The following is a 27044-nucleotide window of genomic DNA, read 5'->3' as shown; positions in this document are numbered from 1 at the left end:
GATTTGGTCTTCATTTATCCAATATTTGCCCCAAATCCGGGCACCTCAAAATATCACGCAGATAGAGAAAATGGTGTTATGTATGTTTCTGTAATTAGGTAAGTTACAGCAATTATCTGGAATAGCAACCGTTCACCCAGTGATGTCTACCATGTCTGAGAACTCTAAAAGTCAGTTGATGATGGCCATTCTATGCCGCTTTCTGAGCCCTTCCATTGACAAGCAATGGAATAAACATGCATTTGACATTGAGCCTCAAAATAACTGTAAGAAATTGGTATTGTCTCAGTTTTTCTTTTTTTTAAAAAAATATTTTATTTGTCTGACAGAGAGAAAGAGAGCAAGCACAAGCAGGGGGCAGCGGCAGAGGGAGAGGGAGAAGCAGACTCCCCACTGAGCAGGGAGTCAGATGTGGGGCTCGATCCCAGGACCCTGAGATCATGACCTGAGCTGAAGTCAGATGTTTAATGGACTGAGCCACCCGGGCACCCCAGTACTGTCTCAGTTTACAGATACAGAAACTGAGCCTTGGAGAACAACTTGTTCCAAGTCCAAGTTAGGCGATGCTTAGGATCACAGAATCCACAGCCCTAGACTCTAGCTGCCAAGCGGGGGGTTGCAGGGATCCTCTGTGGTGGATTTGACAGTTCCCAAGAGGCTGGCATTGCAGGACTGCTCAGGGTGAGGGGGGCATTGCTTTCAGAGTCAGTGTAGACATGACACTATACTATGTGTCTTAAGGTATATTTTAAAATCATTATGTACTAGGCTCTGGGGAAAGACCAGATTCAAGCTTTAGGACCAGGTTGGGAGGAAATCATCAGTTCATTAATGAACCCAATCCACAAGCATTTACTAATGAGACATAACGAAGACTTGTTCAGCAGAAATTATCAAGATGGCAACAAGCGAAAGTCACACTTTGCATGGTGTTCCCCAGTTCAGAAAGTGCTTTTGCACTTGGCGTTGGATCCTCGCAAGAAAAGCGGAATCCAGTGAGTCATCAAGTGGTCTGCCTGGCATCACATGGCAAGCGCGCACGTTTGGCTCAAGTGTGATTCTCTGGTACCAAAGCCTGGGCTTCCCTCCTCTACCTCTCGCATTCGCTGGCTCTGCATGGGCCCTTTGGCGACAGACAGCAGGGTCCCCAGGCAGCCCTGCTCCATTTTAGAAAACCCTGATTATTAGAAACTTTTCGCTAACATTTAGCCCAAATCTGCCTTCTGGAATGTTGTTAGTCTCGGCTCTCCCCTGTGGAACTGTACTGAATAAATGTGGTCCTCCCAAGAGGACCTTCACCCCAAACCATCTCTGCCCCAACGTACATGGCCCACGTCTTCGGTTTTCCCATCTGACATAGTGGCCAGCCCTTCCCCAGCCCAATCTCTGTTTTCTCCCTCTGGGCAGCCTCTCCCACTGTATTCACCCAATGGTCCTGGCATCGTCTGTTGATGTATCATTGCCAACCTGCTGGGAGCTCCCCAAGGCCACCACCAAGAACCACACCATGGCTGTTCTCACTGAGTGCTTACCACGTGCCGGGTACTGTTGGAGGCACGGTCCGTGTATCATCTGAACCACCCGCAAGAGGTACTGCTATTTAATTTCCATGTCTGTGCCTGCTTGGTGGTGACTGGAAAGACAAGGGGAGGCAGAGGGAAGCTACACTCCTCTCCCCATTTCTTCCCTGAGTGCCCTTCAAGGTCTGCTCTGGCATGTGGAGCTGGCCTTTGGGGCCGGACGGCGGGATTTCAGTCTGTGTCAAAGTCCTGCTAATGGTTTTTTGGCATAAATTAAAGGGAGGGAAGGCTTTCTAGTGGCTGCTACTGAATTACATGACAGTTTCCAGGAGAATCTACAAAAAAAGCTGGAATCAGAAGACTGGTCATTCTCATGCTTCCAGTATCTCGCTAATTTAATTTCTTCTTCCCTCCTGGCTCGTGGATCTTCTTTGTAAGAGTGGACCAGAGAAGACATGCATCATCTCAAGCCAACAGGTGCTCCCAGCCCTGTTTAAAGAAGCCCACCCTGGGGGCACGGACCCTACTGTGTAGCAAGGGGACTCCGTATTTTGTCAATATCACCGGCACAAGCAATAACACTTCCCCATATTTCTATAGGAGTGTATCATTTACAAAGGACATTTCTATGTGTTCTCTCTCCTGACTCTATTATTTATTGAGCACTTACCATGCGCCTGGCATTCCAGCAGATTATCTCACTTGACTTTCACAGAGACAGCCTCTCTCTCCTGCTTTGCAGGTGAGGTTTCGAGAAGTGAAGGAATTCGTGTCTGATCACACAGCCTGTGAGTGGACACTAGGGTTTTGGAACCGGATCTATCAGACTCCAGAGCTTGTCCTTTTAACCCCTGCTCCTCTGCTTCCTGTGAGGTAAGTGTGGTTGTTCTTTGGGGGAGGGGGGTCCCTGTTTCCCTACCCTGGGTGTTTCCTCCCCTGTGACAGGAGGGGACTCTGCATGACATCTTGGGCCTCTCTCTGCCACACCTCACTCCACCCTTGAGGAAATTAAGGAACTTTTTTGATTGGTGAGTATGGAGAGAGAAATGGGAAAAGCCACTCAGGTCTCCCTCCTGGTCCTCTTGGGAGCACAGGCTCGGCCACCAGGGCTGGCTCTGGTTCCCGCAGTCCTGCTGGGGCAGGGCGGCAGGGAGGAACCTTGCTCTCAGGACTCCCACTCTGGCTCAACCATGGGAGGCTCATTCGCACTCATTCTCCAACATCGCCTTTTCCATAATGACTGATATTTTGGCCCCTAGCCCCTTTATTCCTTTGTCTTATTCCTGATCACGTCAGAACTTGGGCAGGAAAGAGGACTGTGGATTGGGCCTTCTTCAAAGATCCTAACCGTTATGATCCCCTTTTCACAGATAAAACCTGGGATGGGGCAGAGCTCTTTCCTGAAGAAGAGGCAGCTTCAGTGTCAGCACGGATGTGACCAATCACCCTGAGCATTACTAGGCTGTATGAATGCAATGCCCGTAATTCAGACTAGAACCCAGAGTTTAAGGAGGAGAAAAATGGGAGAATGGGATCATATCACCCAAAATAACTCAAATATGAAACCAAAAGAAAAAAACACAGCTTCAAATGACTACGTCATAAATCAAGACGATGCCAAGCCCCTACCAATCCTGAGATCTTAACCTGAGGTAACACAGAAAGCAGTTGAAATGCCACTAAGAGCCCAAAATAGAAAATTAACCAAAGCATTTCTCAACTACAAAAGAGGAGCCAAGAACCAGTTTATGGAAACTGTGCCCCTCCCCCGAAAAGAGCCAACAACAAACTTGCTGTGGGGGTATAAAGCAAGTTCAGAAAGGAAGCACACACTTTGGGGTAACTCGGAACTCATCCAGAGAGCTGCCTATGGCCAGCTTGTACCAAAATGCCCACTTCAGCAACAAGCCTGAGAACTGTTGCCATTATTACCAATAACTGAGCCAATGGTGTTAGGACAGGAAGGGTCCTCAGCAATCAAGCCCCTCAGTAAAGAGCCCAAATGGTGGAGCTGGGCAGGGATGCCGCACGGAGTTCACTTCCCGTCCACAGGCCCTGGCACAGGCCTGACCCTCAGCACGTGGCGGAAAGGCCACCAAGACGAGGGCCGTGTCTCCCGCACCAGCATGCCTTCCCTCCCTTACAGCAAGGCACACCCGTCCGCCTCGCTGACTTCATGCACTCATACTGTCAGGCTGTCGCAGGCCAACTCAGCAGGCTACCAAGACAGGAGGAGAGATTTCCCACCAACAAACCGCTGGTAGGATGAATAGGAAGATCCAAATCCCCAGGTGCTACGCACAGGGAGGGAGCACCATCTAAGCACGGCTTCACCAGCTTGCAAGAGGCTAGCAATGAACTTGGGGCAAGAACAACATGCAAAGCCTCCTAATGTACCTCCCACCCCCCCCCAACCCCCGCCGATGAAGCAGCCAGATTATCAGAGCACCAGAAATGGCCTTCTGTATCCGGAACTACTTTTAGCAACACAATCCTGTTTCTCTAAACTAATTAACATTGGTAACAAACATAAAAGTGCTTCTTCTGAATGCAACGGAGAAGCATACCACCCTGCTGGGAAGCAAGAAGCTGGGTGGCAAGAGGCCGTCAGGAACACATTCGGTGCGCGTGCTTACACTCCGGATGGCAAACACCATTTCCAACTAAGCCTCCCTCATATATTTGGCACCTGATACCGAGTGGTTTAAAAGCAATTGGCAAAATTTGCAGAGTCGCAAGGTTTTAAAGGATGAAATCTTCCTTTTTAGTTTTTATAGCTCTCTTTTTTAAAGGCAGCAAATCACAAGCACTCAGAAAATCACATTTACAGGCCATAGCAGACTCTGGAGTTGAACAAGTCACAGCCCAGAGAAGGGTGGGGAGCCCCAAAGTCCAGCTCAGGGCCCAAGATCCTAACTCCCAGCCTACATCATCTCCTCTATGGGCAGAGCTGCCTTTCCACGAGAAAGCTGTTCTTTTTCTTCCTTTCCTCCTTCCTTTCTACCTTCCAACCTTCCTTCCTCCCTCTCTTCTGATTTTATTTATTTACTTGGGGGGTGGGTAGAGAATGAGAGGGGGTAAGGGCAGAGGGAGAGGGAGAGAGAGAATCTCAAGCAGATACCACACTGAGCACAGAGCCCAAAGCAGAGCTTCATCGCAAGACCCTGAGATCATGACCTGAGCTGAAACCAAGAGTCAGACGCTTAATCCAACGAACCACCCAGGCGCCCCACAGTTCTTGTTTAAGGTCCCCATACCCACGTGTGGCAAAGAGAAGAAGTTCCTGAAAACCCATGGAACCCATTTTCATTTTGAGGCACAAATTGAACAAATGTTTTGCATCAGGGATTACCTTAATTAAACTATTTATATGAGCACCATTGATTTACTTTAATCTTGCTAAACTTCATTAAAATGTTCATTTACTCATGTAAATTCCTCTTGGCTCCCATATCTTAAAAAATAAAACACATATAATTTGCATGGAGGAAAACTGTATTCCCGGTATATGTCCATCTGTACGAATTATGGTGATAATAATAGTAATAATAATTACCATTGATTGAACTCTGCGCTCGGTGCTGTGACAGGCACTTTGTATAATGACAGCAATAAGGGTAATTGTCAAATAACTACCACTTACTATACTTATGTCCAGTCATTATGCTACAGATTCATGTATTTTTATTCATTTAACAATCACAATAATTCCATTAAAAGCACTTATTGTTGCTATTCCTCGCACTTTAAAGATGAAGAAACCGAGACTGAGAAGTTAAGTAACGCCCCCATGTTTCACAGTGGGCAAGAGGAAAGGTGAGTCAAGATTCAGACCCAGACCCCCTGGATTCGAGAACCTTTGTTGCCCCCCTATACAATACTATCCCTCCATTTATGAAAAAGCATGGCTCCAGCTTCCATTGCCAGCAAGGACATTTGCAGACCCAAGGACAAACTAAATGGGGCAAAGACGACCTGTCCTCTATACATGTCTTAGACTCCTCCACGGTTTAGGACAAAGTAACTTTACCACCACATCCCTGGAAGACAAGTACAGCTCACGGCCTCGGGACAATCAGATAATGCCAAAACGGATCAGAACTACGAAGACATTTGGGAGTGAAATACAACTTGTCTATTGTATTTTTTTAAAAATACATTTAAAACTATTCACGAGGCCAGAAAGCATTCATTTCCATCTGAGATAATGAAATGGCTAAAATCTGCAACCTGCTGTATTTACTGATCGTGAACGGTGCAGTCCTAGGAGGACCTAAGTTCGAATCAGGGGCCCCATAGCTGTCATGTTACAGCACAAAACCAAATAAACGAGACAGAAATGTTGCTGTTGCCTAGAGAAAAAATTTTCCCCACCACTTGCTCTGCTGCAGAGGAAGTCTCAAATTAAGAATGCATCTAGGACTTGGCCTGCAAACCAGCCGGAAGAGGAGGAAGAGAGGAAGAAATCTGCAACGTTTCTCCCTCGTTGGAAGATCATTTCCAAGGGGGTGGCTTGTGCCTTCAAAGTTAGATTTTATAATCATTTCATATTGACCCAACCTATGAAGCCAGCACAGAAAGGCAGGGAAAGGAAACATTAATTAAAACGTGAAATTATGCAGTGTCTCTGCTTTGCCTTTTCAATTCTGTGGTCGCTACACACATGAGTAAGGGTTGTGTTATTGGCAAGTGTCTCCAGTGGCCTTCTTCCCCCGGGGCCTTGCCTATCTCTTTTGCATAAGGACAGTCCTCCTAGCTACCCAACTGAGAGCAGAGTGCCAAACCCCAGCCGGGGCCGAGGGGCTGCTGCCCAGAGTCCTCAGATGGCCCGGGATGGACACAGGCCCGGGGCTGCCAGGCAAGTGCTTCTCAAAGAATTGTGTTGTGCCTGGACCAGTGGCATCTGTATTACCCCGGACCCTGTAATGCAGAACAGTCAGAACGCTGGGGGTGGGACTCAGCCATTTGGCCTCTAACACCCCCTCCCCCGGCAGCCACACCCACACACAGGTGGGGTGGGGGGTATCTCACAGGCTGCTCAAGTTCAGGAACCATCCGTGCACAGCCTGCGCAGCCTTGCCCCTCTGCCTCTACTCAGTTATGGGCTCTCAGGGCCTGCATCTGAGGACTCTCTCCATCCAGCCCTACGGCCCATGCTGGCCGCAGCGGGGAGTGCATGAACAGACCGGAAAGCACAAGCAGAAGGGGGCCTGGGGTGGGGGGGCTTGCTGACTCAGACCCAGAGACTGATGCCCAGCTGTGCCATCCTGGCTGCCACGCTGGCATTCCAATAGGGCCACGGTTCTATCTCAAACTCCAGGCTCCGTGGCTGAAGCATGGTCACTGCCACTCTCCTCCTACCGCCAGCTCCCGGCCCCCACACTCCCAGGGGAGGCACTAGGGCTCTCAGTCCTTCCTCAAGTTGGCTGGATAGCTTGAAGTCAGGAGGCTCCTCCCGCCAGTGCCCAAGGACTCCACCACCTTCACTGCCGTGGAAATGAGAACATAGACCCAGATTACAATTTGGGCTACTGGCCCCGTCCCGCCCCTCCGCAGCCCCTTCCCATTTCCCCCAGTTTCCTGGTTTTGATCCTTCCTCTTAGCCTGCCACTGAGACCCCAGAAGAGCCCATGGCCAAGCATCCCTGAGATAACTAAGCACCCCCACGTAAGAATCTTACAAAAGATACTGCACTCAGAGCTGGCCAGCAGCCCCTGGGCTCTCCACTGGAGAGCTCTGGTAGCCCCCCTCCTTGTGGAGTAAGGTATCCTCTAGGCCAAGCAGACGTGCCCACATGGGGTCTGTGCCCCACATCTTCTGGTACACAGGACCCTGGTGTTCCCTCCTGAATGGCCGAGTACATCCTTTCAAGGGCAAAGGGTGCTCCTGGTGTGCTCTCCCTAGATATGATGGATAGCCGATTGAGACGCTCGGGGTGCGGGTTGGTGCAGACAGAGCTTAGGCCACGTGACCTGGAGAATCTCCCCATCCCTTGCAATGGCGGATGGAGTCAGGAGTGGGAAGAGGAGGAGGGGCTGGTGGGAGGCTCGGATATCAGCGTGTCTCCTCGCTCAGGTCCCACTAACGTCTAGGGCAGGCTTCCATGCAGCCTGGCTGGTGGGAGGCTCGGATATCAGCGTGTCTCCTCCCTCAGGTCCCACTAACGTCTAGGGCAGGCTTCCATGCAGCCTGGCGACAGCTGCACCAGGTAACACGTGTACATACTCAGTAGGAACTCAAGAGACACCGTGGAACGAGTGTACCCGGAGACCTGCTTTGGTCCCTATGGGACTCTCGCAGCTACCTGTTGTCCCATTGTGCAGAGGAGGACACCGGGACTCGGAGAGGTCAGGCAACTTGCCCACAATCATGAGACCCGGAACAAACCCCCTTCTGTCTGATCCTAGAGCTGGTGAAGAACCAGAGCATGGCCGAGGTCTCTGTCCCCAACTCTGCCCCTCTCGGGTCACACCTTGTCTCCCTATCCCTGACCAGAAGCAACTCTCTGAAACTTTCACAACCTGTCCTTGCTTTTCTTTATGCTTTTGCCACTTAGGGTTACATCTCTACCAAATAAAGTTGAGTTTTGCCTGTTCTAAATTTTATTTTGTTGGAACCCTACTGCAGATACAACTTTGTTCAATGTCCACACTGACGTGCAGAGCTGTGGTTCACACAGAGTACTCCGAGGAGTGAATATCCGTGATGGGTGTATTTTTCTGTTCGGGGACAGTGTGGAGCTGTTTCAGGCTTGGAGCTTTTATGAGTGCTGTGTGCAGCTGGAGTTCTGGACTCCTTTCTGCGCCCCGAGAGCCCCGTGCTCTCCGGCCCTGGGGTCCTCATGGGGACTTGTATTCTCTGCCCGGGCCCCTCTTGCTGCCTCCTTCCTGCTCACGTTGCTGCCGGGGCTCCCCCCCGTACCCTGCACCGCACAGAGGCTCAGGGGCGCCCCTGACCCAGCCTCCAGCACGGGGCCACGTGGAAAGATACCTCGCCACTCACTCATTCACGCACACGTGTATGCACTCATGCCTGTGTCAGCAGCTTCTCCAGACTGGCCTCCGGTGCTGCAGAGGCGTGGACCGTCCGGAGAAGAAAGCGATCCTCTCCAGGCAAATGCAGATACCCACCCCCGCCCGGAGTGCACACACTGAGCCGCTGAGCCTCACTGCGGCTGGGAGCGCCCCAGAGGGGGATGAGCTTGGGGGTGGGTCCCATGGTTCTGAGCCGCTCGGGTTCCTCCTCTTCCCACCCCCTCGCATTAACCTATGTGGGGAGGGTTGCCTGGGGGCTCTTTTGCTATTGAAAGTGAAGGAAAAAATGGAAATTGAACAAAGGAATGAAACCAATTGGAGAATATTGCCCACCATTTGGTGTGATATCCAAGGGCTTTCAAATGACTAAAACTGGCTTTAATTTTGATCTTTCATTTCTTTTAATCTAGCAGATAATTAGAGGGAAATCAAATCCATCCTCACAGCCAAAGATTAACCCGTCACTGCTGGAGCTCCCTTCCCACTTACTTGGCCCACCTCTTCCTTCGCACTGTTTTTCCCTTAAAAAAAGAAAGTCCCCAGGTTACACAAATTGTTTGACTTATTTAAAACACTCAGATTGGACATTTCCCAAGACAAATAGTCTTTAGGGATAAGCAGCATGTTTCTCTCCCCCCCAAATTAAGAAGTTTTCATTGCTCTGTAGCTTTAGGAACAACCTATTGCAAACTCCCTGTTACAGAGGGAGAAACCGAAGGACGGAAAGGGGAGGAAGTTCTGTCCCGTTTTCATCTGTCAGCGACGGTGCCTGGATTCAGCCCAGTGCCCACTCTCACCCGCTGGGTCGCCTACCTGTGCATTCAAAACACAAGCCGGGACTCCTTTCCCACTTCCTCGGGGGCTCCCTCCAGGCTAAGACAACATCCTGCGCTGCACACAGAGCTTTAAGCACAAGACGCTGGAAATAAACGAAACATTCCCCAACACGGAGGCCGGCTCTGACTCAGCCATTGATGCCGGTTATGCTGCTCACAGAGCTCCGTACACGAAGGGGAAATCGCTGTCACGTACAAAGGAGAAAAATAAAAACAGCGCGCAGAAATGATATAGATCGTGCAGCCTCAGCTACAAAATGAAAGAGAAGGGGCGCCTGGGTGGCTCAGTGGGTTAAGCCTCTGCCTTTGGCTCCAGTCATGGTCTCAGGGTCCTGGGATCGAGCCTCACATCGGGCTCTCTGCTCAGCGGGGAGCCTGCTTTCCTCTCTCTCTGCCTGCCTCTCTGCCTACCGTGATCTCTGTCTCTGTCAAATAAATAAATAAAATCTTTAAAAAAAAATGAAAGAGAAGAACATACTATTTTTATGAACTATAAAGTTAATGAAGGTTAATTCCTGGGTGCTTGAATTTGAAGGAGGTTTTTCTTACATGCTATACACTTTTCAGTATGTTCCAATTTTTTTTTTATAAGGAGCGTATACTACTTTTATACTGAGGAGAAAATTAATAGGAAGTGTGTTGAAGAGAAATCTCTGACGTTTCCATCTCACAGGGCCCTTCTGGAAGCATGCCTGGCGGTCCTGGACAGCCATGACACTCCCCAGCCCTGCCCCCTACCTACCTCTATCCTTTCTCCCCAAACCAGTTTCTGTTTTCTCACCAGACCCAACCCAAGGGAACATAAGCCCTACCTCCCTCAAGAAGGTGGCCTTGACCACTCCAGGCCAGCTATCAGCAGAACCATTGGAAACTGCCATTCTTGTAGGTCCCTCACCAAAAGGTCGGATATCAACCATTTCATGGGGTTCCACCTAATCCTTGGCTCACCCTGCCTTCTTCTGAACTTCCCACAGGTTCGCAGTCTGGGACGCACAGCCACATGCAAATAAGTTTCTGTCAGGTCTGTTCTCTCTTGTGTCACATGTAGATCCTGCTTGTGTGTCGGCGTTCTCCACACACTGGCTCCCATTTTAGTCACTCTGGTGTGGAACATTACGGGAAAGGAAGTAGCCACCTAGCCGGCCACAGAGCTTCCTCAGAGGAGACAACCCATCACTCAGACGCACTCCTGTTCTGTACTTAAAGACGACAAGCCGCGTCCCTGCCCAGTGTTTACCTGAGCCCACCCAGGTAATGATACGATGGCGCCCTGTGGGCTCATATCTCCTCCATGTACTAAATAGCTTCACCCCCATTCTCTCTCAGGGCACGGGCTCAGCAGACCTGGCATCCCTTGCTTCCATTCTTGATTTTGTTTCTGATGAGGAAACCAGGTGCAGGAAAAGGACAGTGACTCAGCCGAGGCCAAGAAGATCCGGTACCAAAACCTCGTTCTCCCGAACCCAGGCCACACTGTCTCTTTCCAAAAAGCTAACAGCTCCTCATTTAAAAGCCCGTGAACATTTAAGGCTCACTGAAGCAACTCCAATAAGGAGATTTCCAAATACCTTCGCCACCCCCACTACTACCTGGAAGGATTCTGGAAGGGCCCCCACAGAACTCCGTGTCACCCCATAATGGTGCCTGACTGGCCATACGGTTGTCCAGTGTCTCGTCTGCTCCTGGCGGGGCGAGAGGGACAGCGGGCCTGCCTGCGGGTGGAGGGGCCCGGCTCCTGTCTAATGGTCTCCGAGATGACACTCTCACTCAGCTCAGGAAATTCCACCTTCCCCATAAGTCTCGGAAATGCCTCCTGCTCAACAAACTTCACCCGAAAGAGGCTTTTACTGGTAACTTCTGACTTAATGTTTAAACACTTCCAAATGGAAGAGAGTTGTCTGGTTTTATTTCTGGCCCATAACATAATGCACTTATCATTAGTCATTTCCTGTCTGTTCTTACTTGAAAATGCGTGCACATTTTTCTAGTCTGCTGACCGCCATCCAAAATGGGAGACATTTCGAGGCACAGAGGGCACGCTGTATCCTGAAGCCACAACACCGAACCGTGGACAAACTGCTCCGGCTCGCTGTGGCCTCTGACGAGAATAGGACTGTGGGGGTCCTCAACTTCTTGAACGTGATGGAATTCCTGGCCTTCTCTCCAGGAAAAAATACACAGGTAGACAAAATGTTGTGTAGTTAATGGGATTGAGAACAAGCTTTGACTCTCTAAGCCTGCCGTTCAAGGCCATGCCCCTCTGGCCTCTGGGTCTTCACCTGCTTCTCCAGCAGCACCTCCCCTCTGCGAATCCGCTTCGCACACCTGCCTCTCGAGCGGACTCGAACTCCTTAAGTTCCCCCAACAACGGCTTTGTTTCCTCCACCGCGGATGTCTTTCCACTGGTGTGTTTCTCAAATATTACTCTTCCTTTAAACCTCGGTTCAAATGCCCTCTCCTTCTTGCCAGAATTTTTTCTTTAACTCTTCTGATCAGTAAATACTCTTTCCTTACATTTTCCTCCCTTGGCCATCTGTCTCTCCCTTTAGGCACTTTGCACTTTCTATCCTACAGATTTATTTATGTGTGTGGGTCTTGTCTCCCCCGTGGGCCTGTGAGCTAATTCAGTTCTGAAAGACTTCTCCCTGGCACGCAGTAGTAAGTCCGCAAATACTCTAAAAGCCAAGAGCGGGGGTGGGGGGGGGGTGGGGTCTCTAATCCTCGCAGGGTGTCAATGACATGCAAATAAATATGCAAATACTCGTGTCTCTCTGACCCAGACTCCTGATTTATGTGAAGTCTTCAAAGGTGCTTGGTGTTCCTGTGTGCTGATCTATAGGGTGTTGCTACAGAGGGATCCTTAGGAATCAGTGAAACCCAGAATTTCAGCAAATGTCAGCTGTGCCAGCACGGATGGGACAGGACAGTTCTGTGACTCTTCCGACTACTGCTGGCGACAGAGCTCTCTGGTGAGGAAGATGGTGTCCCGCACTTAAGAAGGTGTGTTTGGTCCAGACATTTCAGGAGTCCCTCTTCCCTGCCACTGAGGGCATTTCAGTAGGATATTCTGCCAGGTTAAGTGGCAGGGGTCTGGGCTTGGAGGGCCTCTGGTTCGTGTGTTTTTGGTACTCTTCTCCAGGACAGGACAGAATTATATTTCTTGGTCTTGTACAAGCCCCAGCGGCGAAAGTGAGCCACGGGGAGATTCCCTGGTCTCATTTCTCTTAGAATGTTCCACCTTTAACCCAGAGTCTACGTAGAATCAACCTAATTTGGGGATTCACTTAATTCATTGGTCCAACATGGTGCAGGATCCAAGGGATATTCTTGGACTCAAGGTGAGAAGAAAAGCCCGAGCTCCCAGTGAAGCCTTCACAGGACAAACCTGACTGAATCTGGGCAAAAGCCACTGTGCCCAGCCTGACTCCTCCCTTTATAATCCACCGGGTTGTTGCTGTGGTAGGAAGTAAGCAAAACTGGGAGAAGGTGAGATGTTGCTGTGGGGAAGGGGGTTTCCATGTCTTGCAGAAGCCGTGTTCCAAAATACACATTTCTGAATAAGAGATGGGCCGGGCCGTCTACACCACAGCTCACGGACACTATGTGGCAGCACAATGTTGAAAAAGTCGCCTCCAATTCCTCCAAGCCTGTCTCTGGCTTCACTTACGCTTCTCTGGGGTCCACTGTCCCTAATCCTAACCCTAACCATAGCCCTTAGCCTATGTTTCCTGGGAAAGCCACCCAGTTACCAGAAATACCTACATTCAGAAAGAGGAGAAAAATGCCAGTAAGATGGCTCCCCAGGGTAGACCAACCTTCCACAAATGAATCAATTGATGGGCAATCACTTTGTTTTCTAAATAATCAGGGAATGCCTGATTACTTTGTTTACTTCTGCTTTGGATAGGAGTTTTAAAAAAGACAGACTTAGGCCTCCCAAGGCCCTTCAGGAAAGGACAAGTCTCCATTGATTCCCCCGATTTTTTTCTTCCTTATCTTACGAGCTTAGCTTTGAATCCAAGGCAAAGCTGGAGGTCCCTGGAGCAACGGGGCAAGGCGAAGTGACGCTGGTGTCAAAGTCAGGAACAAGAATCCGGTCCCCACACTGCCTCCAACTAGCTCTGTGACTGTGTCGTTTAGGTTTTGTCTTGCATGATCCCGTGTGCAGAACCGTCATGTACATGACTCAGATGGGCTGCCTCGGTCGCTGGGGAATGCTTGTCACCATGAACAGAACTTCAAGACCTGACTGGCCACCTGGTGGACCTAAGAACTGGCATTTGTCTAATGTCTTCAGACGACATGAGGCTCTCCCCTAGGTGTCACTTCATGTGGTGACCATGACAATCCGGCCCAGGAGATCGCTCGATCCCCATGTTAGAGACCAGATCAGAAAGCAGGGTGTCTTGGCCAAGCTCATAGTACAGTGATCAGAGATTGAAAACCTCCCCCCAGACCAGACTGATGCCATACCTGTGCCCCACATGGACACTTGCTTCTCCTATGCAGGGACCTTTAGGAGGGAGAGTCTTGGCCAGGGAGCTGACTAGCACGATGGTTTCTTTTCTTTTTCTTTTTTTTAAGGTTTATTTTTTTATTTATTTGACAGACAGAGATCACAAGTAGGCAGAGATGCAGGCGGAGAGAGAGGAGGAAGCAAGCTCCCCGCTGAGCAGAGAGCCCGATGTGGGGCTCAATCCCAGGACCCTGAGATCATAACTTGACCCGAAGGCAGAGGCTTAACCCACTGAACCAGCCAGGCGCCCAACGGCATGATGGTCTCTAAGAACCCTTCCGATTCTCACCGTCTGTACTTCTCCCAATAAAATGAGGGGATTGAACTAAACTGGGAATTTTAAAAATGTCTTGTAGCAGGAAAGATTCTTTGTTCTCAAATGAAACCTACAGAACACTGAAATATAAAAGAGTTCATTGCTTCCACCCAAATGTCTATGGAGTGACAGATGGATAATAAAATATGGTATATCCATATAATGGAATATTATTTGGTCAGAAAAAGGAATAAAGCACCAATATGTGTTTCAGCATGGGTGAACTTCAAAAACACACTAAGTGATGGGGCACTTGGGTGGCTCAGTGGGTTAAAGCCTCTGCCTTCGGCTGGGATCATGATCCCAGGGTCCTGGGATCAAGCCCCACATTGGGCTCTCTGCTCCGCGGACAGCCTGCTTCCTCCTCTCTCTCTGCCTGCCTCTCTGCCTACTTGTGATCTCTGTCTGTCAAATAAACAAATAAAATCTTAAAAAAAAAAACAACCACTCGGTGAAAGCAGACACAAATATTACATACTGTATGATTCTACTTATATGAAGTATTTAGCATAAATATAGCCAGAGGCAGAGAGTAGGTTGGTAGAGGTAGAAATGAGGAGTGGCTATTTCATAGGTACAGGATTTCCTTTTGGGGTGACAAAACATTTCGGAACTAGATAGGGGTGTTTATTGCATAACTCTGTGAATATACTAAATGCTATGGAATTTAAATACCTAATTTTATACTATGTGAATGTTACCACCATATACATGACATTTCCAGAGTCCCACCCCATGAGCCTCCCCTTTCCCCTGTCCCTTCAGTGCCTCCGAAGAACCCTACGATGTAAATCAGAGTCACTAGATATTATAAAACGTTATCTTAGTTCAAAAGAGCTCTCATATGGTAGCTATTTTATTCCTTCAGGGGCCAAATGTATTTTCTCCCAATCCAACAAAGAAATATGCCTGGAACAGTGACATCTTGCTCCTTGGAAACAGAATGTTCCATTGGCAACCAGCTCCCATGTCATTTCTAGTCCACAGTGATCCAGCATCCTCAGTTTTAGGATATGTCTCTGGTTTTCAACTCAAAATTCTACTTTAAGTATACCAGAAAATATAATGATAGCTAAGCCTTGTTTTTGTTTTCTCATACTCTAGTAGAGAATTTTATTGTTGAGTAGTGAGCTAAGCATTTAAGTAGCTACTAATTACCAATCGGTTTCCTGTTTCATTTAAATGTCATTTAATAGAAAAGGACACCGAGGCTCACCCAGCTCCTCCACATCCCCAAGGTCAGAACTTGAATCTGGTGTCTCTGGGCTCAAGAGAGAGCCTCCTGCTATGCCAAAATGGGTACCAGCAGTCACAGGTTCCCGTTCCCGGGGAAGGCATGAGGACAGCTTTCAGTCCCACCAGGAAACCGACCCTAGCCCGTAAGTCCCCGAGGAGTGTGAAGAGGCCCAGGCACGGACATGAGCCCCCTCTGCAACTTCCCGAGGACATTCAGAGGAATGAAGAGGTCAGGACACCTATCTACTGTTTATCTTCAATCTGTATGGAGAGAGTGAGGACCCACCTCACGGTACTCAAGAAGGAACTAGGGAGGGACACTTTAGACCCTCTTTGGCTAAAGACGTGTAGTAAAAGGCAAGGGTCATCAGTTGTTTTTAAAGGGTTAGGTCAGATCCTATTTAAACACAAGACACGGGGCGCCTGGGTGGCTCAGTGGGTTAAAGCCTCTGCCTTCGGCTCAGGTCATGATCCCAGGGTCCTGGGATCGAGTCCCACTTCAGGCTTTCTGCTCAGCAGGGTGCCTGCTTCCTCCTCTCTCTGACTTCCTCTCTGCCTACTTGTAATCTCTATCAAATAAATAAATAAAAATCTTTTAAAAATATAAATAAATAAACACAAGACACTCTGGTTTCTAAAGCTGCCTCCCAGCCCAGAAGTCTCTGTGACGACGTTTCCTGCAGCCAGAACCATGTGGTTTCAGCTTTGGGCACTTACGATTCAGTACTACTACCCTGGGCACTTTCCGTGGGCATAAATATGGTGCTCTTTCAAGTTATTCTGATACATTTCTACACAGGGGAGTTGAGGATAATGTTAGCCTTTTTTTCTGCATGATAAAATTACCAAAATGGTAATAATTATTCTTTACATAAATGCACTTTACAGATTACAAAGTGCTTTCATAGAGAATCATTGTTGGGTTTTTTTTTTTTAAGGTGAAATTTAGGGAAATTATCGGTAAATGACATTTGGCTATTAATATGCACTGTTATGTTAACAGGTAAGAATAGAGGGAGCTAGAAAGAGGGAGATAGAAGGGTTTTATATTAGAATCAAGGTCAGGTTCTAAAAGTTTCAACTGTTCCTGGTTATCAATTAAAAAAAAAAAAAAGGCAACACTCCTTCCTTTAAAACCAGGTTCTGCTACTTAGATTGATAAGTTGTGAATGGCTTTCTCATCCTGGTCCTGTGCCCCATTGCTACTCAATTTTCGATCTACAGCTCTCAAAGATGATCCAGAATGCCAGGTGTAGGAAAAGCAAAACCACTAAACCAAGGAAAAGAAAGCTAATTGTGTTTTGATACCGTTTAATGTGAAAATACAGTGATTCTCTTACATCCCTTCCTATCTTTGGCAGCCACACAATGGCTTTCGAATTTGTTGCCACCAACAAAATCAGAGTGCTCGTGTGTCAAGGTCATCTTTAAAGAGTTGCTCTAATGTGCCACACTGACATGGGGCAGCCCCCTGCACCTCCCCAGAGCACCGTATGGTCTCTGGAGGACTCATCTCCATCAGGGAGATCAATAACCCTTGGAGAGTCTATTTTCAAGGAATGAGGTTTATTGCAATTAATCTCACTAAACTGCCAACCACCTGCCTGGTCGCGCTCCCGGCCGCTATGCTGTGGGAGCCACGCTGGGCGTGCACAGGACCCAACAGGACGCCACTTTGCAGCTCTAATTGGTGGGACCCGCGCCTTGCAGGACGGGCCCTGCGGACAGCAGGTGAACCTTCTCAGACAAGTCCCGCCAACAGTGGCACTCTGCAGTGGAGAACACTCGGGAGGGGCACTCAGCCAAGGTGGTATCATCCAACCCGACTCAGCACTAAGATCAACACTCCTCCAGAGCGAACTTCCGGAGGGGCAGCGGCACTCCACCTCAGCCTCTTGGGAGGACCCTCTAGGGGACCCAGAAGACTCATGCGGCCAGGCCTCCAGTTCAGGCTAATTAAAACCAGTGTCTCTGGAAGTGGGGGCCTCACACCGGCATTTATGAAAGCTCTCCAGATGGTTCTAATGCGCAGCCAAGGGAGAAGCTCCATCGCAGAATATTCTAACGGTATCTCAGCGTGAGCCCAGTTGGTGAGGCGCTGCGGTGCGGGGACCTGCAGGACACGCCTGGCTTAGGAAGGGGAAGCCAGTGTTCCTTGCAGTCTCGAACCTTGCAGCTGACAAGAGCTGCATTTGCGAGCGTTTAGGTCAATCTGATGTGCCCGGGGTGGGGAGGGGTGGCGGATCAAGAATGCTGTTTGAAATGCCTGTCTTTGATTTTTCTGCCTCAAACAAGCGTAACGATATTTACTCAACCCATACTTTGTGAGAGCCAGGAACTTGGCAAAAACATAACAAACAAAATGCCCAAATGAGATGCCATTCATTTCAGGGGTGATCCCCGGAGGAAGGAGCGGGGCATGTACTCCCACCAGCATCCCCATCTTGGTTATGCACCCTGGGGTGGGTGGAATGGAGGGGAATTATAATTGCCATAAAGATGATAGAATTTCAGAACTTCCTTAAAGTGGCTCTGTGAATGTTGAAACAAAAAGCTTATAATGCCAGAGTGTAAACGTCACAAAGAAGGTAAAAAGAAAATGATCTTTATCACGTTCAAGTGACCTGTGGTCTCTCCCTAGGCTTGAGCATTTCCAAGAGAAGCACTCTGTGAACAATGGTGGGCAAGAGGGGATCCCATCTCAGAAGGGAAAGGGAGTTTTTGGAAGAGAATTTCCAGATTCAAATAACAATCAGCTAAAAATTCATAGCTGAATCCCAAATGTCAGATTCATATACAAGTCTCCACCTCCTGATTTTAAGTCACTGTATTTGGAGGCTGATAACCATAAATGAAAATATGATGGCTTTGATGGTTTAACATGTACATCTCACCATGCTACGATGTTCCAAGAACCGAGTGGCTAGGACACAGGGAGCAGAGTTGATAGAAATGAATGATATAAAAAATACTTACTGGTTCTCTCTTTTGTTCTTAAGTGGGTCCATGAGGCGTAGTGTGTCTCTGATCACGGCCACCTTCACTTCCTCGTCAACAAGGCTGGGGACATTTTCGAACACTCCTGGAGAAAGCTTGAATGGGTAAGGATTCCGTGTTACGGCAGAGGGAGTGACTTGGTACTAAGAGACTATCCTCACCAGCTCTACTGGCTGTGCGGTTAGTTAGGTTTTGCTCATATCAATCTATAGAGGAGAATTTTTAAAAGGCTTCCTTCATGCTACTTTTACAACGGCAATTTCCTTTAACAAATCCACAAAAGACATAAAGGGGAAAACGTACATAAAGAACACTAGGTTTATCTAACCATCAAAATCATCCATGCTCGGTGTAGAAAACTTGGAAATATAGACGGGGCTAAGAAAATTAAGAGCCCATAGGGTCTCCCCCAAAACCCAATATTAGTATTGGGTGTATTTCCTTCCAATCTTTTTTATGAGTTTTGTTTTGTTTTGTTTTTAAGGCCGGTGGGGGGGGGAGAAAAATAAAACCACTGTTAAATTGTACTATTTATCTTAGTGACTTGAGTATGTCGACATGGCTAAATCATATTCATAGAATTTCAATTAGCTCATCTCCTGAGGCTAACTAATTAGTTCATGTCAAAACTGATGGAAAGGCTCAGCTGCTTCTGTGTCTGCAGACCTTAAAAACGCGAAGAACGGCATGCTGGGAAGTTACCATGGGTCGGAAAGGTCTTATATTTATAGACGCTGCTCAGAGCTCCACCAAGCTGAAATTATTCAGACTTGGGCAGAAGTTTGCTGGGCCAGGCTGAGGATATTGAATCTCGTTGAGCCAAGCAAGCACCAGCGGCGGTCGGGCAACATATTCAAGGAGACAGTCCCAGTACTTACTTCTTGCTCGTGTTCGATTCTCATACTGGGGTTCGCATTTACTTCAAGTAGGATAGGCTTCAGGTTTTTCATCAGAAGAATGTCAAAGCCTAGAATCTGGACCGGATAAACAGAATTCAGGATTACTCCCTCCAGCTACAATTTCTTTTCAAGAACCGAGTATGGTAGTAGGGTCATTAAGAGGACGGTAAATTCGAACCTTGCCCCCACCCTGGGCCTGGACCCTGGCTTCTCTTGACCACGGCCTCTCTTCCTCTGGGTGGACTTGTCAGCATAGACATAGACAGCAGAGCATTTTACAGGAATCTTGATAATGAGACAAGTTCTCATAATGCATTTCAGCATTCTCAGTGACCTCTCTCTTCCTTAACAGGTTTTTTATTATGTTAAGGATCAGTAGTGGTCCATCAATTTCTCCCTCTCCATCTGCTCTCCTCTATTAAGTTGCTTCTCAGCTAGATCTCGGAAAACCCAAGGCTACTTTTCTTAAGCTCAGCTGTACCTCAGTATCCCTGAAGGGCCCTAAGCACACACCTCCCCCAACCCACACGTGGGAGTCAGAAGCCATCAGAGTGGAACCCAGGCAAATGAACTTGGAAAAACAACTCTCCACCTGCCCAGGTGATTCTGATAGACCCTCTCAGCTAAGGAGAAGGGAATATTTATTAGACACCATTTACTATACAAGGCACTGATTATGTAATCTCATACCATAATCTCACTTAATCCTCATGACAGCATATTTGAGGGAGGGATCCTGCTCTCCGTTTTACAAAAGCAGAAGCTGATTCCCAGAAGGTCCAAAGGATTTCCCTAAAGACTGACCCCTCACCATTTACAAGATCCAGCGCAAGACGAAAATAAGGGACCCCTTGTTCCAAAAGTACTGGCAATTGCACGATGGTGACCACAGAGCCTTAAACCAGGCACGGAGCCCTTCTGAGCAGGGCTGTGTCACTGCGCCCACACCCCAGGCTAACTCCAACACCATCTGTCCTTGACGCCTGCCCTTCCTTCCGGCGTGCTGCTTCAGGGCGGGCTGTCTTCTGGCTTCTTTCAGTTCCTCACAAGCCCTAGGATCGGGTGAGCCACCCTGAGCATCTCACTCCCTCTGCCTGGAACAACCCTTCCCCTACATGACTCCTCCTGATCCTCAAGATCCCGTGTTCTAATGAGATCCACACTCGAGCCATGAGGACGTCAGATTCTCGGGAGGGCTCTCATTAACTCTGCAGATGAGAAGGTAGAAAGCTTCTAACAGAATTGATACAGTCCCAAAGTTTCCAAAAAATTAAGTGGAGAATAAAGGAGAGAAAAAGAAAAAGGGACAGCTGGTGTCCCCTCCTCTGTGGAGTCCGGAAGAAAAGATGAGGGGAAATTCATTTACTTGTCTCTGTAGAACGTGCATTCGTTAGATGGTAATTATGAAACTGTAGCTTCATCCTTATTAATGAAACCAAAGCCTGAATGACCATTTTCGGGGGTAATTCAAAATGAGGTTATTCTTCAGGGAAAGGCCATAAGGACGAGGAGTTGGAAAAAGTCATCCTGACTCTATTTTTCTTTCCCTGGTCACGAGAAGAAAGGAATGGAAATTCGGTAGAAAATGTTACATGCATTATAGATCCGCTGAATAATAAATGACAAGTGGCTGTGAGTGATGAGCCCTTTAAGAGGCTCTGGTGACATCATCAGTCTAACTTCAGACCTGGGCTGAGGCAAGTGGTGTTGACGAGGCTACAGAGAGCAGCGGGCTATGGGGCCCAGGTTCATCACCCTTAGTCATCAACTGCTTTTTCCTCCAACTCAGAAGCTTAGACTCACTCTTTGTCAGCCTGGTGGACGCTTCAATTCAATGCACAGTGGTTTCATGAAAATAAAGCTACAGAAAAGCCAGAGAAGGCAAAACCTCTCCGGCCATTTTGACCTGCACCCACCAGTGGTGTGGTATTTTCCAGAACCTAGGCTTTGGTGCAGGCAGCTGAATATATAGGATCTTGTACGGAAATGCTTTGGAGTCATAAAGACTGGGCTTCAATCCTACCTCTGTCTCTCATTCTAGAGGTGGTACTTAGCCTCACCAAACTTCATATCCCCCATCTGAAAAATGGGAGTCACGATAGCTGATTTGCAGAGTTAGCTGCTAATGGAAGCAAAAAGTACCTTGCCTTATAGGAGGTATCCCATATATGCTAGTTGCCTTTGCAGTTTCCTACGGATCCCACCACCAAGAAATGGCAGGACGTGGCTAAAGGGGCTCATTTCAAATCCTAGTTCTGCCTTTAACTTGTGTAACTATAGGCAAGTTACTTAGCAGCTCTGAACCCCATCTGTAAAATGGAAATAAGAATAGTACTTACCTTAATTCATTCATGCAAAAAATATTTACTGAATGCTTTCCTATATCCCAGAAACTAGTCTAGCTTCTAGAAATCGAGCAATGGACTAGACAAGTTCCCTCCCCTTATGGAGTTTTCATTCTAGTAGTGGGGGGACAGGACCAAATAAAGATAATGGTATGTAAAATATTTTGCACCGTGCCTGAAACACTGTAAGCATTTAAAGAAGGTCAGCTTTATTATATTTTTTTCACAAGTTCAAGGAAATACAATTTGGTTTCTTTTCAAAAGCTCAATGAAATGTGTTGCATCAGGAGATCTCAACAAGCAAAATAACAGACCCGAGAGGAGCTTAGAGTTGATCTAGTCATGAAACTTGGGCATGTTAGAGCTGGCAAAAAAATCAGGAATTTATTTGGTCCAGTGTTTTTCAAAATGGGGCTCTTTTCTGGGGAAGCACTGGGGAGGCCAGATCAAATTAACTTTTACCTATTTCATATACTGGGGACCCCAGAGGAAAAAACCTTATATTTTTTTGAGAAACTATTGATCTAGTCTAACAGTCCCTTTATGCAGATCATAAAACTGAAGTTTAGAAAGGGGAAAACCTCTCTCTGGTTTGATGGCAGAGCAGGAATTGTCAAAAGGGGAGAGAGAGAGAGAGAAAGCGAGTGCTTTTCAATCACTGCCCCCTATGAGACTGGAGACAGCAATTACGGGTTGTATACTTCCTACTCCCGAGGAACTCTGGGGATTCCAAGTTATCTGTCCTTCAGCCCTTCTAGAAGCTTCCAGAACAAACTGGGAACAAAAGAGCCCTGGGCCATTACTTGTAAACCACGCCAAGCCTCCAAGCTACCTTCCAATAAGAGGAGATTGTCTCTTGAGCCCTAGAACTACACATCCATCTGCATCCGTAGGAAACACAACTAGGAGGTTGGGTCTCCAATTTAGCATATCCAAACTCACTATCACTATCTAAACTCACTAGCCTCTAAAATGGTCTCAGTGATTCCCCACCTCTTGGTAATCATGCCCTTGTATAACCTCCTCCCCTTGTGTGTGAACTGCACCTAGTCACTTGTTTCTCAAAACAGCATAGGGCAGAAATGATGGGCTGTCACTTCCAATATTTGATTATAAAAAGACTGTGGCTTCCATCTTGGGATGCCTTCTCCTACTCTCTTGCTCACACACTCTGAGGGAAGCCAGCTGCTGTGTTGGGAACAGCCCTCTGGAGGTCCAGGTGACAAGGAACCAATGTCTCCAGCCAACAGCCGGGAGGACCTGAGGTCTACCCCCAGGCTCCTTCCCCAGTCAGAACTTAGGGTGACTACAGGCCTGGCCATCACGTTCACTGTAGCCTTTTGTGACACTGAACAAGAGGGAGTCCCCTAAGCCTAGGTTCCTGTTCTGCACAAACTGAGAGATAATAAATGTTTGTCAGTTCAAGCTGCTGAGTTTTGGGGAAATTTACTATGTAGCCATAGATCATTAATATAACTCCTTTCCCTAAAATTGACTCTGCCTCCTGTATTCTTTATCCACCCAATTACACAAGTCAGAACTCTCTCCTTCATCTTTCATATCTAGCTGTTCACCAACTCCTGCTCAATGTATCTCCTGTACATCCTACCTCCTAAAGAACTTTCTGGAGCTGACCCGTCCTCATGCTCCTGGCCTCCATTTGGTCTGTACCAGCTTTCACCTGGACTAATTTAATAGCCTCCCCATTTATTTCCTGTTCCCCAACTCACATCTCTAGATCATCTGGCACAAGGGGTTCCCAGGAAATTTTTCTAAAATGTAGAGTTTTAGCATTCCTCTGCCTAATATCCCTGCCTGCAGAATGAAGCCCCAGTTCCATGGCATATCCTACAAATTCTTCTATGACTTGCCATCGCTCTCACATTCCAGCTGTATTTCCTCCCCCTTCCCCTGCACATCTTGGGCTGTAATTGTGCTGAACTATTAGTAATTTGAGGGCTTTCTACTGCTCTCTGCCTTGATACTCTTCTGTCTGGAAGATGACTTTATTGACGAAGTATTTATTGAGCACCTATTAAATAACTAGGTATTATTCTAGGCACTGGGGATAAAGCAGTGAATGAGACAAATGATGTTTTACTATCCTGCCCTCTTGAAGCTTACAGTCTAGTGAAGAGAGAGACCACAGTAAGTTAGTGATTAAGGCCACAAAGAGTGTGATATGGTGGGCAAGAGGGGAGGGTTGGTGATTTACAAGGATGACCAGGGAAGGTCTTGCCATCCCATTGTCTTCTAACTTCCACAGTTTCTGATGAGAATAACTTTTTCATTATTCTTTGTTCCTCTGAACATAATGTATCTTTTCTCTCTAGCTGCTTTTAAGATTTTTTTTAAATCATCACTGGTTTTCCACAATTTGATTATGATAAGCTTTGGGGTGTGTGTGTGTGTGTGTGTGTGTGTGTGTCCTTCTTGGAGTTTCTTAAACTTCTTGGATTGCAGATTTCTAGTTTTTATCAAATTTGGAAATTTGGGGCCATCTCTGCAAATATCTTTCTCTATTTTTCTTATCTCTTCTACTCAGGGAACTCTAATTACAGATATCTTAAAATATTTGATATTGTATCATAGATCAATGAGGGTCTGTTCACTTACATTTCCCGTCATTTTCTCTTTTCTGTTTCATTTTGGATAGATTCTATCACTACGTCTTCAAGTTCACTGATCATTTCTTCTGCGGTATCTAATCTGCTAATCTCATTCAGTGAAATTTTCATCTCAGATTTTATATTTTCTTCTCTGGAAATTCCATTTGGTTCTTTTTAATAGCTTCCATCTCTCCTCTTCATTAAGCTCATATTCTCCTTTAAAATCTTGTGCACAGTTATAATAGCTGTTTTAACATTCTTTTCCTACTAGTTTCATCATTTCTGATAATTCTGAGTCTGTGTGGATTTTCCCCCCTTGGTATGGGTTACCTTACCTGCTCTGTGGAATGTCTGGATGCTGGATGCTGGACAGGAAAGGATGCTGGATACTATGAATGTTATAACGCTGAGTGTCTGGATTTTGTTTTCTTTTAAAAGGGGGGCGGATTTTTTGGTAGTTATTTGCAAATTAATTTGATACCACCAAGGTATACTGTTTAAGCTCCACTAAGTTAGGTCTAGAGTAACTTTCATTCCAGGGAAGATTCAGTCCATTAAGGCATAACTTCTCTGGAACCTCCACTGAATGCTCCCAGTGACCACCAAGGACTGTCCACACCAGCTACTCAGAGCGTGAGCATCTCTCTCTGATCTGTGTGAGCCTGGGAGTTGTTCAGCTTATCAGTTCACTGGTCACTCTTTGCCCAACTGTATGCATCAACACTCATACGAAGGTGGCCTAACACCCAACAATGATACGGGGATCTCTGCATCCCCAAGGAAGCTCTTTTCCTGCTCAGCTCCCTCCTTTTCAGCATTCTGCCCACAGAATTTCTGCCATCTCAAACTTCCCAAACTTTTGATCTCCTCATTGAGGTCACAGGGATTGAGTTCCCCATCTCTGTGTCCATGTCCTGGGGATTATTCCCAGAGAGAAAGTTGTGGCAACCGTAGGGACTCAACCCCGTTTCCACTCCCCAATTCCTCAGGGATCACAGTGCTGACCTGCCTTGTTGTCCAAAGTCAGGAACACTTATTTCATGTATTTTGTCCAGCATTCTTGTTGTTTTCAGCAGGATGGTTAGTCCAGATTTGTTATTCCATCACGACCGGAAGCAGAAGTTTTAGGAGGTGATGCATGAATGGGGGCTGAATGAGGTGAAGAGCTAAGGAAGAGCATTCCAGGCAGAGGGGACAGCGAGAACCAAGGTCACTTGTGAACCACAGCAAAGAGCGAACAAGAGGGAGAGTGGTAGGAGATGAGGTCAGATAGGAAGATAAGGAACCGATGGTGTAGCATCTTGTAGGCCATGGTAAGCAGCCGGGATTTTAAGTGCAATGAGAAAGCCATGGGAGAATTTGCACAAGGGAAGTAACTGGATCTGACATGTTCTAAAAGAATCATGTTGGATACAGAGAGCAAAATGGGCCATCAGCAGCAAGGGTGGGAAATGGGGCATTAATTAGGAGGCTATTGTGGTGGTACAAGTGCAAGGTGATGGCTGCCTAGACTGGGACAGTAGCAACGGAGCTGGTTAGGATGTATTTTAAAGTCTACTTGCAAGACTGGCTTATGTAGCAGACCTAAGAAAGAGGGAAAAAGAAGAAAGGATGGCTCAGGTTTTTGCTTTGCGTAACCAATCGGATGCTGTGCATTTACTGAAACAGGAAAACAATGGCAGACTAGGTGTGGGAGGGAAATCAAGAGTTTGACTTTGGACATGTTGAGCATGAGAGTCCCACTAGATATCCAAGTAGAAAATGGAAGGAGGCAGCTAAATACACTAGCCTTGGGGCTAAGTGAGATCATTTAGGGAGTGATTGTCGATAGGGGAATTTCCTAAGCACTGAGTGCTGGGAATCTCCAGCACTGCAGGTTCAGAAGGAGGGGCACAGAACCAGCAGCCAGTAAGGTGGAAGGAAAAGCAGGCCACAGTAGCAGTCCCTCGCCTCTCTCTGCTTGCCAAATTCTGCTTCATGCCTGAAGCTCCAGCTGCAAGAGCTCCTCCTCTGGGAAGCCCTCCCTGACTGGGTCAGGCAAAGTTAATTACTCCCTTCTCTGAGCGCTCCCAGCATCCTGTAGAGGCCCTCCTCCGGCACGTAGGATAAGCAGTTGTGATCCCCAGGTGGCAGTCTTCCCTGTAGCCTGCGCCCCCTCAGGGACCATGTCTTACCCACGACCACTGCCCCACAATTAGCTTGGGGCTTGTCTCAGTGCAAGCCCAGGGAATATTCCAAAGGAAGAAAAAAGCTTATGTATCAGAAGTGGTCAAGAAGGCTTTACGGAGAAGGAGGGATTTAAGCAGCACTTTGGTGGAAGCACTAAATTCCAAAAAACCGTGAGACTGGCGAGAGCACGCCAGGCCAAGACAGAGGAGGACACACGGGCAGGCTCAGGAAGGCACAAATTACGTCTAAGGGGAGCTGCTCTGTGTGGCAGGACAGATGAGCAACTGAGGCGAAGGAAGGTTAACTTCCAAGCTCACCTGGAAGGAGGAGCTGGTATTAGCTCAAACCCAGAGCATCGGAGAGTGAAACCCAAGCCCTTGCATGACCACAAGGCTGCTTCTTCGTCTCCTTCCTAGGGGGCGTCTGGGGCTAAAGGGGAACAGGAGATCAAAAGAACAAAGAAGGAGAAGCAGCTGAGGCTTCAGGAAAGGTGTCTCCTCCGGACCTCTAAGGGAAAAGATCACAAGCCAAGAGAAGAGTGAGACACAGAGCTAAAGGAAGATCGAC

At 47.5% G+C, this 27044-nt stretch overlaps 1 protein-coding gene across 2 annotated transcripts in view; it reads right to left on the bottom strand.

Moving 5' to 3' along the window:
* Positions 1-27044, bottom strand: part of TTLL11 (tubulin tyrosine ligase like 11) — a 225814-nt gene that overhangs the window by 105226 nt on the left and 93544 nt on the right. For both annotated transcript variants that reach the window (XM_044264981.1, XM_044264982.1), the window contains 2 exons: positions 19334-19429; positions 18435-18550 (listed from right to left, as the gene is read on the bottom strand). In XM_044264981.1, the coding sequence (XP_044120916.1) occupies positions 18435-18550; positions 19334-19429 (212 nt within the window). The remainder of the gene's footprint in view (positions 1-18434; positions 18551-19333; positions 19430-27044) is intronic.

This window comes from Neovison vison, chromosome 9, assembly GCF_020171115.1.
Source record: "Neovison vison isolate M4711 chromosome 9, ASM_NN_V1, whole genome shotgun sequence".
NCBI lineage: Eukaryota > Metazoa > Chordata > Mammalia > Carnivora > Mustelidae > Neogale > Neogale vison.
Note: the sequence above shows the minus strand (reverse complement) of the source record. Positions and strands in the feature narration are given on the sequence as shown.